At 41.0% G+C, this 13,379-nt stretch overlaps 1 protein-coding gene across 1 annotated transcript; it reads right to left on the bottom strand.

Annotated features, from left to right (window-relative positions):
- Positions 1-3,285: 3,285 nt before the first annotated feature.
- il17c (interleukin 17c) lies at positions 3,286-9,503 on the bottom strand. Its single transcript, XM_088340246.1, has 3 exons — positions 9,477-9,503; positions 8,021-8,256; positions 3,286-3,532 (listed from the first exon to the last, which is right to left on the bottom strand). The coding sequence occupies exons 1-3, from the start codon at positions 9,501-9,503 to the stop codon at positions 3,286-3,288; spliced, it is 510 nt and encodes a 169-aa protein (XP_088196372.1).
- Between the last annotated feature and the right edge of the window lie 3,876 nt (positions 9,504-13,379).

Here is a 13,379-nt window from a genome sequence, read left to right as displayed (position 1 = left end):
GTTGGCTGCGCCTTGGTTCTTTATGGTGCATCAGTGCCATCTGCTGGACATACGCAGTGACAACAGTGTCGGTGTGCCATTTCTTTTTCGTCTTGCAATCACTTTCGACTTATTTTTTAAAATCTGAAAATTATATTCAGACATTTTGTGTCTTGATGTTAGCTATTGTGCATTTGTTGCACCTGAACAAAAATGCGGTTTGAAAACGGGAGGCAGGTTGTGCAGTAAACACCTAGGCCTTCAGCTCCTGTTAGTGAAGTGTCAACCGAGAACAAACCGGCTCTTTCAGGGGACGCGTGACACGTAAAGCCTGTCTTTTTTAAATAATATTTGAATAAGACTGCATTAACAGACAATGATGTGATAGCTGTTTGGATCCCTTAACCACACTGGGCACTACTTCCTGTGGTGTAGTTTGGCCGAGTACAGCCTGGTGGCGCTTGGACTCGTTTGATAGCTTACCTCTAGGCTAAAAGTGGCAGACAAAACCTTTTTCCCCGTGTCAAAAACCGTTGCTTGTTTTGGAGTTTGAAGAAGTTCCTGACGAACACAAATGTCCCTCTTCCTCTCATCGCGGTCTTCAGTTCTGTGACGGTGTCTCTTAAGGTTGTGACCGGCTGGCAAGCAGTTCAGGGTGTCCCCTGCCCACTGTCCGAAGATAGCTGGGGTGTGCTCCCACAACCCTACTGAGGGTAAGCTGTGCAGATAATGGATGGATGGATGTTGAACACGGGCACATGGTGGCGCAGTTCTAAGGTCATGAGATCGAACCCCGTGTGAGGAGTTTGCATATTCTCCCTGTGTTTGCGTGGGTTTCCTCCAGGCACTCGGGTTTCCTCTCACATTCCAAAAACATACAATTCAGGTTGATTTGCCGGTTCAAATTGTCCCTAGGTGTGAATAAGTGAGTGGATAGTTGTCTCTGTATGCCCTGCGATTAGCTGGCAACCAGGGTGTCCCCTGCCCACTGCATAAAGATAGCTGGGGCGGGCTCCAGCACCCCCGCGACCCTACTGAGGATAAGCGGTGCAGATGATGGATGGATAAAACTCAATTTATATCGTTTCACAATTAACTTTTGTTGTGAACAAATGACTTGAAGTACAGTAGGCTATGTCTACTTGACCAATTGTCTCAGGTTGTGAGAGTTGGATTGAATTGATTAAACTCACTTGATATTGCTTACTGCTGACTTTGATTGTATTATATAGATTACAGAGTATTTTTTTAGAACACTGGTCAAGTGCAATGAATTCGACAAAGTCCTATAACACGACTCCAATACGGCTCAGAAAAATTCGAATTCTTTGACATACAACTTTTTGTCAAGAAACAGAAATAGTTACTTTCGCTGGTAACTATTACCATAGAGTAACTCTGACTTTTTGGAAGAAGTAGTGAATAACTATAACTTTTTAAAACTAACATGCTCGTGGGCGGGCAGCACGGCGGCACAGTGGTTAGCGCTTGTGCGGCACAGTTCATGTCATGGGAACCTGTCGTGGGTTCAAATCCAGCTCCAGACTTCCTGTGCGGAGTTTGTATGTTCTCCCCGTGCTTGCGTGGGTTTCCACTCCGGTTTCCTCCCACTTTCCAAAAACATGCATTTCAGGTGGATTGGCCGGTCCAAATTGTCCCTAGGTGTTAATTAGCGAATGAGTTGTCCGTCCCCGTGTGCCCTGCGATTGGCTGGCAACCAGTTCAGGGTGTCCCCTGCCCACTGCCCAAAGATGGCTGGGATGGGCTCCAGCCCCCCCGCGACCCTACTGAGGATAAGCGGTACGGCGAATGAGATGAGATGAGATGCTCGTGGGCCACATAAAATAATGTGGCGGGCCGCATTTGGGCCACGGGCCGGGATTTCGACACTTTAAAAAGCATTGACAATAAATGTAGCACAGCACAGTCTTTTTATTTTTATTTTTTTTTCGGTTGAAAGAAATTAACCATACGAGTCCTGTCGACTAGATGAAGTCCCACTGGAACAATACAAACGATATCATAGATACATAAACATTTATCGGATACCAACGTCAGATCGTCTTCATTCACTCTCCAATCAATGTTGAGTAGTTCACTCTAACGTAGTGTATCATTCTTAAATACCCGTAGACTTTAAAGGGACAGCGTGTAATATTGAGCGCCCCCTAGTGTTAAATCGTCAGCTTTTGTACAGCGCTTCCAATCGGTCACCGGAGACCTCCGAAGGGCTTCACAGTGTACTTCACACTTTACTCATTCACAGAGGCGGCACTTTGACATTAAACCCGGAGGAGCCGGGAATCGAACCCGCGACCTCTTGGTGACCGCTCGATCTCCTGGGTTACTCGATAAAATAACAATAACATACCTGTCAACCTGTATGTTTATTATGCATTTTAAGACGTGTACGACGTACGAAAAAAAAAATCTGTACAGAAAAACGCAAATTTCTCAATGATGGGTACCATCCGGTATCGAGTCCAACGAGTTCGCCGCGGTAGCCTCTATCTCGGTATCGTTTTTTTCGTTGCAAACGAAGCGAGCGGTTTGATGTTACTGTGCGCATGCGTCTGCCGCCTGGGGATTTCCCATCATGCATCATTCGGTGGTAGTTGTTTCGTGAAAGGAAGTCCGTCTCTTTTTAGAGAACCGGCTTTTTCGGCTCAACTCATTAAAGAGAGCCGGCTCTCAAACGGCTCACTTGTTTTGATGCATTATATACAAATTATTATGCATACCTATCAACCTGTACGTTTTTGCCGTACAAAGTAAGTTTTTTATTCATTTTAAGACGAGTATGTCGTACAAGGAAATATAAACGGAAAAACACAAATTTGTCAATTATGGGTACCATCCGTTATACACCGACTATCACCAAACGGCCAATCAATCAAGTCAAACGAGTTCGCCGCGGTAGCCTCTATCTCTGTATCGTTCTTTTTCCTTGCAAACAAAGCGAGCGCTTTGATACTAGTGTGTGCATGCGTCTGCCGCCCCGGATTTCATGTGATAGTTATGTAGTGAAAGGAAGTCCGTCTCTTTTTAGCGAACCGGCTTTTTCGGCTCAACTCTTCAAAGAGAGCCGGCTCTCAAACGGCTCATTTGCTTTGATGCATTATATTACGAATTAATGCAGGCACCTGGCGCCACGTTTGTCCGGCATCCTGCTGCCACGCACTGCGTCTCTGCCCCTCCCCCCACCCCCCTTTACCAATAAATACATAAATAATGGAAAATAAATAAAAAAGCCAATCCTATTCTGAGCTTCTGAAGTCCGACTGGTGGACGGGCCCCCAAAGGGGACTAGACAGTGCTGGGTCTGGCGCAGGTGCAACCTACGGAGACGGAGACTGAGACGGGCTCCAGGTAATATCTTTGGCCCTCGGCGCAACGCCGGCGCTTTAAGAAAACTCGAGTCTGGTTAACGGGAACCGAGTTGTAGTCGTGGCTCAGCTCGGGGGTCCCTTTACTCTTGACCAGGATGCAACCGGAACACAGGCACTCGGCTTCCACGTAGCTGGACGGGTAGTGGTCCTTCATGGACTTCCACCTGGAGAGGAACAGAAGAACAGGGGGAAGTTACAGAGGGGACATCAGAAGAATCGATTGTGGTGGGGCCGAAGGGCCCGCGAGGCCTTCTCTGTGGGCCTCAGAAGGTTTTGTTGTCAAACAGGCGGCCCGCGGGCCCAATCAGGCCCGCTAAGGGATTGAATCCGGCCCGCGAGACAACACTCAGAGAAGCGCAAGAGAAAAACAAGCTGCAGGTTGAAATATGTCAACTTGAGTGTGGCCAAAGCCAGGTGCCTCGAACAAAGACACTGTACTTGTATTTCTCTCTCTCTCTCTCTCTCTCTCTCTCTCTCTCTCTCTCTCTCTCCCCCACCCCTTTTCTCCCACTCTCTGTCTCTTTCCCTCTCTGTGTCTCTCTTTTTCTCTTCCTTTGTTGCTCTTTGTCTCTTTCTCTCTGTGTGTCTTTTTAACTTCTTTTGCTCTAAATTCCTTTTGTCCTTTTCTCTCTTTTCTCTTTCTCTCTCCTACCCTTCGTGCTTTCTTTTCTCTCTCATTCTTCAACGGAGTTTCACTTCGGGGAGAAATAGAAAGTCTTCCCTGCCGCCTGCCACTGATGCAGATGACGCAATTGTGCAACACCTTTCATCGGAGTTCGTTGTGCAGGTGCGGGAATTCCCCTTTCCGACACCACGTGAACGCGTCACGATGACAACGAGTCACCAGAAGCAACAAAATCGGCAAATGAAATCCGACAGTAGTATTACTGTAGTTTTTTTGTATTTCTTTGTATTTTGTAGTATTTCCATATAAGAATGTTGTATATCTGTAGTATTTCTGGAGTGTTTTTGTAGTATTGTTTTACTGTAGTTTTATTTTTGTATTTCTGTTGTATTTTGTAGTATTTCCATATAAGAATGTTGTATATCTGTAGTATTTCTGGAGTGTTTTTGTAGTATTGTTTTACTGTAGTTTTATTTTTTTGTATTTCTGTTGTATTTTGTAGTATTTCCATATAAGAATGTTGTATATCTGTAGTATTTTTGTAGTATTGTTTTACTGTAGTTTTATTTTTTTGTATTTCTGTTGTATTTTGTTGTATTTCCATATAGGAATGTTGTATATCTGTAGTATTTTTGTAGTATTGTTTTACTGTAGTTTTATTTTTGGAGAATTTTTTTGGTATATCTGCAGGCGAATTTTTGTAGTATCTCAATAGTTGTAATTTGCAGTATTTCTGATGTGAACCTCTTGTAGTAGTATTTTTTGTAGTAATATTTTCTCGAGTCATTTTTAATATTATAGTATTATGTATTTATATTTCTTTAGTATTTCAGTAGAAGTATAATTGATGTATTTCCAAAGCAGTATTTTTGTAGTACTGTATTTTTGTAGAATTTTTGCAGTATTTCCCTAAAAGTTTTTTGTCACATTTCTTTAGTGTTTTTGTAATATTACTATAGTTGTTTTTGTAGTTATTTTGGAGTAAATACTTCTGTAGTAGTATTTTGTAATATGCTATTACTGTAGTTTTTTTGTATTTATTTGTATTTTGTAGTATTTCCATATAGGAATGTTGTATATCTGTAGTATTTCTGGAGTGTTTTTGTAGTATTGTTTTACTGTAGTTTTATTTTTTTGTATTTCTGTTGTATTTTGTAGTATTTCCATATAAGAATGTTGTATATCTGTAGTATTTCTGGAGTGTTTTTGTAGTATTGTTTTACTGTAGTTTTATTTTTGTATTTCTGTTGTATTTTGTAGTATTTCCATATAGGAATGTTGTATATCTGTAGTATTTCTGGAGTGTTTTTGTAGTATTGTTTTGTTGTAGTTTTATTTTTTGTATTTCTGTTGTATTTTGTAGTATTTCCATATAAGAATGTTGTATATCTGTAGTATTTCGGGAGTGTTTTTGTAGTATTGTTTTACTGTAGTTTTATTTTTGTATTTCTGTTGTATTTTGTAGTATTTCCATATAGGAATGTTGTATATCTGTAGTATTTCTGGAGTGTTTTTGTAGTATTGTTTTGTTGTAGTTTTATTTTTTGTATTTCTGTTGTATTTTGTAGTATTTCCATATAAGAATGTTGTATATCTGTAGTATTTTTGTAGTATTGTTTTACTGTAGTTTTATTTTTTTGTATTTCTGTTGTATTTTGTTGTATTTCCATATAGGAATGTTGTATATCTGTAGTATTTTTGTAGTATTGTTTTACTGTAGTTTTATTTTTGGAGAATTTTTTTGGTATATCTGCAGGTGAATTTTTGTAGTATCGCAATAGTTGTAATTTGCAGTATTTCTGTTGTGAACCTCTTGCAGTAGTATTTTTTGTAGTAATATTTTCTCGAGTCGTTTTTAATATTATAGTATTATGTATTTATATTTCTTTAGTATTTCAGTAGAAGTATAATTGATGTATTTCCAAAGCAGTATTTTTGTAGTACTGTATTTTTGTAGAATTTTTGCAGTATTTCCCTAAAAGTTTTTTTGTCACATTTCTTTAGTGTTTTTGTAATATTACTATAGTTGTTTTTGTAGTTATTTTGGAGTAAATACTTCTGTAGTAGTAGTTTGTAATATACTATTACTGTAGTTTATTTTTTTAGTATTTCTGAAGTCTGATTTTTTTGAAGTTCTGCATGATGTTGGAAGGTGAATGATGTTGCTATTATTTCTTAATATTTTTATTCTTATTTTTAAATTTTATTTTGTGGAAGGAATTTAAAAAAAGATATTTAAAACAATGGAATGTTTTTTTTCTCCAAAATCTTTGAGCAAAACTCAATTTGGCCCAACCTCATTTATACCGTAGCAATGGCGGCTCTGAGGTACATTAAGACCCCACATTTAAGGGACAGTGTGTATTATATGGCCAGAATATTTTGCTGTATGATCTAGTTCAACCGAAAAAAAAGTGCTAAAACGCACAAGAAGGAATACAAACTAAGGAGACTCAAAGTGAGTCAACTATTTTTATTTCCATTTATTCTTATTTTTGGATAAAAACTACAAGAAATGAAATCTTAGTGAAGGAAAAAAATATTGGGGTGAAAAATAAAACGCTCAATAATCGTTTTAGAATCAAATCTTACGTCCTTGAATCATATTTCAACTGAAAAGTTTCGAAAAGACCCACAGGGTTCCTTTATATTCTGTTTTCTTTTATCCTCACTGTTAAATGTGAAACTGGAGTGCCACGTCCAATTTCGTTGTCACAATATGTTCAACCCATTTTGTAACAATGATAATAAGAGTATATTCTATTCTATGGCACACTTTTTATACCATTTATTTACTAGTCTGGACCCGTGGGGATAGTTCTTCTACCATTTGGCCCACTCAGCTAAAATGACCACACCCCTGTGTTAAAAAATACAGTGCCTAGGGAAATGATTGCCCCCCTGCCCCAAGTACTTTTTGTTATAATGCCAAATTTCAACAGGGATTAGTCATACTCTGAATAAATCTCTCCTTTATGGAAGAAGTAAGGCCGTTCTGAAGGATTTTAATAAAAAAGGGCCCTTTGAGGTTTGCAAGAAGCCATGCAGGAGACACTAATAACATGTCAACAAGGCTCTGGTGAAGTGAGACCATTGAACATATTGGGCTGAATGCAAAGCGTAATGATTGATGTAAGAGTAACACTGCACATCATCTGAAAGCACCAGCCCCACTGTCGAACATGGTGGTGGCAGCATCATGCTCTGGGGTTGCTTTTTTTTAGCAGGGACTGGGAAGAGCATTAGGTGGACGGAGCCAAATACAGGGTGATTCGGGCAGAAAATCTGTTGGGGGTCTATGAGAGACATGGGAACTGGTTGCAGGTTCACTGCCCTAAACGTAAAGCAAAATCTACGATGGGATGGATTAAAACCAGAAATATAAAGTAGTTAGAAGTCCAGACCTCAACCCTTCAGAGGAATTATGGATAGATCTGAAAAATACTGTGCCTGAATGAACCCCATCAAACCTTACAGAACTCGAGCTGTTTTTTAAGGAAGAATGGGCAAATATTTCAGTTTCAAGGTGTGCAAAACGTATAAAGAGGGGGCTACAATTTTTAATATTAGATGGAAGACACAAATTACATGTCCATCAGATGAGACCAAATTTGAACTTTTTGGGATGAATGCAAAGCTTTACGTTTAGTGTAAGAGTAAAAAAAAACACCACCTGCACTGTCAAACATGGTGGTGGCAGCATCATGCTCCGGAGTTGCTTTTCTTCAGCAAGGACTGGGAAGATCATTGGAGTTGTCATCCATCTTTTGGGCCTACTTTTTAATTTATTCGCGCAATATGAAATATGAAATACATTTTGTACATTACATTTCTAAATACATTTCTCATAAAATACTTCGATTTTTTTTATCTATTGAGGCCTGAAATATGGCAATATGTCAAAAAGTTTTTGGGGGGAGGGGGCAATATTTTCGCAAGGCACTGTATATAATAATCGACCCATTTACTAAGGCACTTTTTGTCTTCCCTTTCAAGATTTCCTTGATCTTCTGCTAAGGATACTTACACGTATCTCCATGGAGACAGCGACCTCTCCTCCAGGTTCCAATGCTTGTAGAGGTCGAGGGGGCATTCAGAGGGGGAGTCTTGGGCAGCGACCACCCGGGACCTGCCGGGTTGGGGGTAATGGTTGGCTAGCTTCCTCTCTGCCGCCCTGCTCAGCTCCCATTCCTCGTAGCAGCGGTTGAGCTTGGAGATCCTCCCGGGCACCAAGGTGAGGACCACCACCACCAGCAGCAGCATCTGTGCAGGACACGGAGGAGGTAATTACAGTATTACCTCGGTTATCACGGTTAATGGGGACCAGAAACCCGGCAAAACGTGAAAATTAGCAAAGTAGCAACGCTTCTTCATGAAAGACCCCAAGGGTCAAACATACCTCAAGATAAAGTCCTTACCGACTGAGAGTATACGACAAAATAACAACTATAGAACCTCGAATACAAACATAGAACACAGAATTGCATTTGAAGAAATAGTCTTCCTTGTCATTATACAAAAGTACAACGAAATTGAAGGGCGATTTAGAGAGCAGCTGGCTAGCTGCACGCTAGCATCGGTTAACCTGGACTTTAAAATGCAACCATCCTGAATGTAGCCACGAGTTGTAGCTACAGGTCATCCGTTTCACAGGTAATGGATCCGGGGTTGGTGACATACAGGCGCAGCAGGGGTGGCTTACTTCTTAGCTATAGCCGTAGGTTGAGCCTGCAGTTTTCTCTCCCGACGTTGCCTCAGTCTCTTCCCGGACCCAGATTACAATCTACAGATCGCCTGCTTGAGATCACGATTACTATGCACTTTCCTCAGTGGTTGATTTAATTGATTAATTTATTTTCAATGTACAGAGCCACTAAAAACTAGCTGTGACCATGGTTCGCAGTTTGTTTTGGTGGCTACATTGACTGACAGAAGCCTATCACAGTCATGACCACCAAACACACACACACACACACACACACACACACACACACACACACACACACACACACACACACACACACACACACACACACACACACACACACACACACACACACACACACACAACCCGCCCCTGTAACAGCATTTGCTGTGTGCTGTCTGCTGCAGAACACAATGCACAATATCTTGATATCAATGACAATAAAGGCAATTCCATTCAAGATCCGGGAAGTATCGAAACTGTGAAAAGTAACAGCAATATCGGGAGGGATTAATATAATTTTCTAGGAAACGATTACTGTAACTCAAACTCTCTTCCTTTTTTAAAAGATCACAGTTTTCTAATCGGTACCAGGATAAAAATTCAACATTCGAGTTATGGCGGAAATTAAAATCGTATTTTCCCCCAAAAATCGAATTCATAAAAAAAAAAAAAAAAAAAAAGATCAACCGATTCATCGATTGTTAAAATAATCGTTAGCCCTGCAACCAAGTAACTAGTACCGTGACTAAATAGTGACCGGGGGCGCCAAACTCACCCTTGCCAATTCTCCTTCCCTCGTCATTCTTTGCTTGTCTCGTGTTGCCTTCGTGTGCTGTGGGACGACACGCTCGCGAGAATTTAAAGGCGGCGGGATGAGGAAATGCGAAGGATGGAAACATGTCCCCGGGGGCCACAAGCAACATTTTGGCTCACAGGTAAGCCCAGGTGACGCAATTTTCTAAATTTAGCTGCTCTTTTTTATGGCATACCGTAGATGATGACGCAAGCTTACCGGGCTTTGTTTATTACTGTTTAACCACTGCTTAAGCGCATTCATTTGGACTTGGGGGGGGGGGGGGGGGTGGGGGAGGGGGGGGGTAGGGGGGGGGGCGCACGTGGTAGACAAAAAACAATAGTGGATTCAAGGGAGAAAAAGAAAGATTGAGAGAGAGAGAGAGAGAGAGAGAGAGAGAGAAAGAAAGAAAGAAAGAAAGAAAGAAAGAAAGAAAGAAAGAAAGAGAAAGAGAGAGAGGAAGAGAGAGAGGAAGAACGTGAGAGAGAAAGAAAGAAAGAAAGAAAGAAAGAAAGAGAGGAAGAACGTGTGAGAGAGAGAAAGAAAGAAAGAAAGAGAGAGAGAGAAAGAACGTGAGAGAGAGACAAAGAGAGAAAGAAAGAAAGAGAGAAAGAACATGAGAGACAAAGAAAGAAAGAAAGAGAGAGAGGAAGAACGTGAGAGAGAGAGAAAGAAAGAAAGGAAGAAAGAGAGAGAGAAAGAACGTGAGAGAGAAAGAAAGAAAGAAAGAGAGAGAGGAAGAACGTGAGAGAGAAAGAAAGAAAGGAAGAAAGAGAGAGAGAAAGAACGTGAGAGAGAAACAAAGAGAGAAAGAAAGAAAGAGAGAGAGAAAGAACATGAGAGAGAAAGAAAGAAAGAAAGAAAGAAAGAGAGAGAGAAAGAATGTGAGAGAGAGAGAAAGAGAGAAAGAAAGAAAGAGAGAAAGAACATGAGAGAGAAAGAAAGAAAGAAAGAAAGAAAGAGAGAGAGAAAGAACGTGAGAGAGAGAGAAAGAGAGAGAGAGAGAAAGAAAGAAAGAAAGAGAGAGAGAAAGAACATGAGAGAGAAAGAAAGAGAGAGAAAGAGAGAAAGAAAGAAAGAGAGAGAGAGAAAGAACGTGAGAAAGAGAGAAAGAGAGAGACAGAAAGAGAGAGATAAAGACAGAAAATGAGAGAGAGAAAAAGAAAAGAAGAAAGAAGAAGAAAGTGACAAAGAACGAACAAAAAATAAATAGTGAGAAAGAGAAAGAGAGAAGGAAAGGAAGAGACAAGGGAGGAAGAAAGAGAAATAGGGAGACAATGGAAAAATAAATAGAGGAACAAAGAAAGAGAGGAATAAAGAGAGGCAAAGAGAGAGAAAGAAAGAGCGAAAGAAAGACAAAGAAAGAGAGAGAGACTAAAGAGACAAAGAAAAAAAGAGAAAAACAGAGAAATAAAAAAGATAGAAAGAGAGAACAAGAGAATAGGAAATAAATAGAGAGAAAGAAAGTAAAAGAATAAAGGACAAGAGAAGGAGAAAAACAAAAAAGAATCAAAGAGTCAGAAAGAAAGATAGTAAGAAAGATAAAGAGAGAAAGATAGAAAGAGAAATATGGAGAAAAAGAGAGAAAGAAAGAAAAGGGGAAAGAAAGAAACAAAGAAAGAGATGAAGACAGAAAGAAGCTAAGAAAAAGAAAGAGAGGGACATAGAACACAAAGAGAATGAGAGAAAAGAAGGAAAAATTGAAAAAATAGATAAAGAGACAGAGAAACAAAGAGAGAGAGAGATGGAGAAACAGGGGATAGAGAGAGAATGAAAAAAGAGAGAAAATAAGACAAAGTGAGAAGAAATAAATAAATGAAAAGAGGGGGAGTAGAAAAGAGAACAAAGCAAAAGACCGCGAGAAAAAAAAGTGCGTGTGAAAAACAGAAAAAAAAATGAGAGAGAGGAAGGAGAAAAAATAGAGACAGAGAGAAAAGAAAATGAAGAAAAAAAAGAGAGAGAGAGAGAGAGAGAGAGAGAGAGAGAGAGAGAGAGAGAGAAAGCTGCTTTGTGAGTGAAGCCTGACCATGGCAACATCCAGTCGACTCATGACTGCAGCACATTTTTCTCTTGTGCTTCTCTCAGCGTTGTCTCGCGGGCCAGACCTCGGCGGGTCTGATTCGGCCCGTGGGCCGAAAGGCTTCCATTATTAGATGCATCTCTATTACTAGGTTGTTACTATGTCATTACCAGTCAACCAATAAAACATCACGCCATTTCGAAATCAAATTGCTTAGAAAATCACAATGACCCATCACTGGTGGGCTACAGTCCCTTGCTAAAGTTATTGGTTATTCTGTTGGAAGGTAAACCTGCACCGCAAACTCAGGTCTCTTGCAGACTCCAACAGATATTCTGAAAACTCCAATGATCTTCCCAGTCCAACTCCAGAGCATGATGCTGCCACCACCATGTTTGACAGTGCGGGTTGTGTTTTTTTTACTCTTGTTTTCAGCCCAAAAAGTTCAATTTTGGTCTCATCTGATGGACATGTCATGTGTGTCTTCCATGTAACTTCTTGCAAACGCCAAATGGGCCTTTTTTGGTTTTAATTTTTTTGGGCGGCATTAGCTCAGGAGGTAGAGCGCTCGTCTTGGGATCAAAAGGTTGCAGGTTCGATTCCCGGCACCTCCGTGTTATATGTCGAAGTGTCCTTGGGGAAGACACTGAATCCCCAAAAAGAAGGTCGGCGCCTTGCATGGTTGCATGGCCGCTATTGGTGTGTGAGTGTGTGTGTGTGAATGGGTAAGTGTGAAGTACATTGTAAAGCGCTTTGGGAGGTCTTCATTGACTTGAAAAGCGCTATTTAAATGCAAACCATTTACCATCTTCCAGACTTAAGCAGAGTACAACTAAAAGTACCTCTGCTGTGTATGCCTGCAGGTCTTCCAACATGACCGTTGATCTCTTGGTTGCTTCTGTGGTTAGTTTTCTGTGGTTTTATGCTCTCTTCATTTCAATATCACGTCTCGCACAGTGCTCAGAAGTGTAAATCTTGCAAAATCTTTTACTTTTCCACAACTTTTTTCTTCTTTGGTCTTCATAACGCTGTCTGTTCTCCAGTGTCTCCTTCCACAGACCTCTAAGCCCATCACAGATGAGGTGCATTGAAACTGAGACCAAAATATGGTACCGGGAAAATCTGCAAGTACGGGAAATTCTTAGATCCTCTCGAATAGACCCTTCTTTTTGAATCCGTTTGAGGTTTTGGGTTGGCGTTTGGACTGTATATTTGAAACACCCCTTTTCTTACTTTCACCATTTTCATCATAGACTAAAAGAAAACCGCCAGCATGCGCGTGAAGTTACTCACCCCCTCCCAACCTCCCACCTCCTTTCCTCCAGCGTAATGCGCTCCATGGCCGGAAAACCAATAATGAACGTAAGATAAAGCAGATTGGCGCAGTGGAGTAAAAAAAAGGCTCTTTGAACTCAATCAGGCATTGTTAACGCAAATTTGGTAGAGAAAGTACTCAATTCGGGCAGCGCGGCGGGGCAGTGGTTAGCGCATGTGCGGCACAGTTCATGTCTTGGGAACCTCCTGCGTGGGTTCAAATCCAGCTCCAGACTTCCTGTGCGGAGTTTGTATGTTCTCCCCGTGCTTGCGTGGGTTTCCTCCGGGCACTCCGGTTTCCTCCCACATTCCAAAAACATGCATTTCAGGTGAATTGGCCGGTCCAAATTGTCCCTAGGTGTGACTGAGCGAGCAAGTTGTCTGTCCCTGTGTGCCCTGCGATTGGCTGGCAACCATTTCAGGGTGTCCCCTGCCCACTGCCCGATGATTGCTGGGAGAGACTCCAGCACCCCCGCGACCCTACTGAGGATAAGCGGTGTGGCTAATGAGATGAGAGATGAGTATTCAATTCCAAACTTCCTAAGGGACAC

Source organism: Urocampus carinirostris, chromosome 7 (genome assembly GCF_059441175.1).
Source record: "Urocampus carinirostris isolate Australia breed hairy pipefish chromosome 7, RoL_Ucar_1.0, whole genome shotgun sequence".
In the NCBI taxonomy this organism is placed as follows: domain Eukaryota; kingdom Metazoa; phylum Chordata; class Actinopteri; order Syngnathiformes; family Syngnathidae; genus Urocampus; species Urocampus carinirostris.
The sequence above is the reverse complement of the archived record's forward strand: the minus strand, read 5'-3'. Positions and strand labels throughout refer to the sequence as shown.

Excerpts from the sequence above, each read along its gene's own strand:
- il17c (XM_088340246.1), bottom strand. The coding sequence starts at position 9,503 with ATGACGAGGGAAGGAGAATTGGCAAGG. Across the intron at positions 8,257-9,476 it reads GGGAAGGAGAATTGGCAAGG|ATGCTGCTGCTGGTGGTGGT; the intron begins GTGAGTTTGGCG and ends TGTCCTGCACAG. Across the intron at positions 3,533-8,020 it reads CTGTCTCCATGGAGATACGT|GTGGAAGTCCATGAAGGACC; the intron begins GTAAGTATCCTT and ends GTTCCTCTCCAG.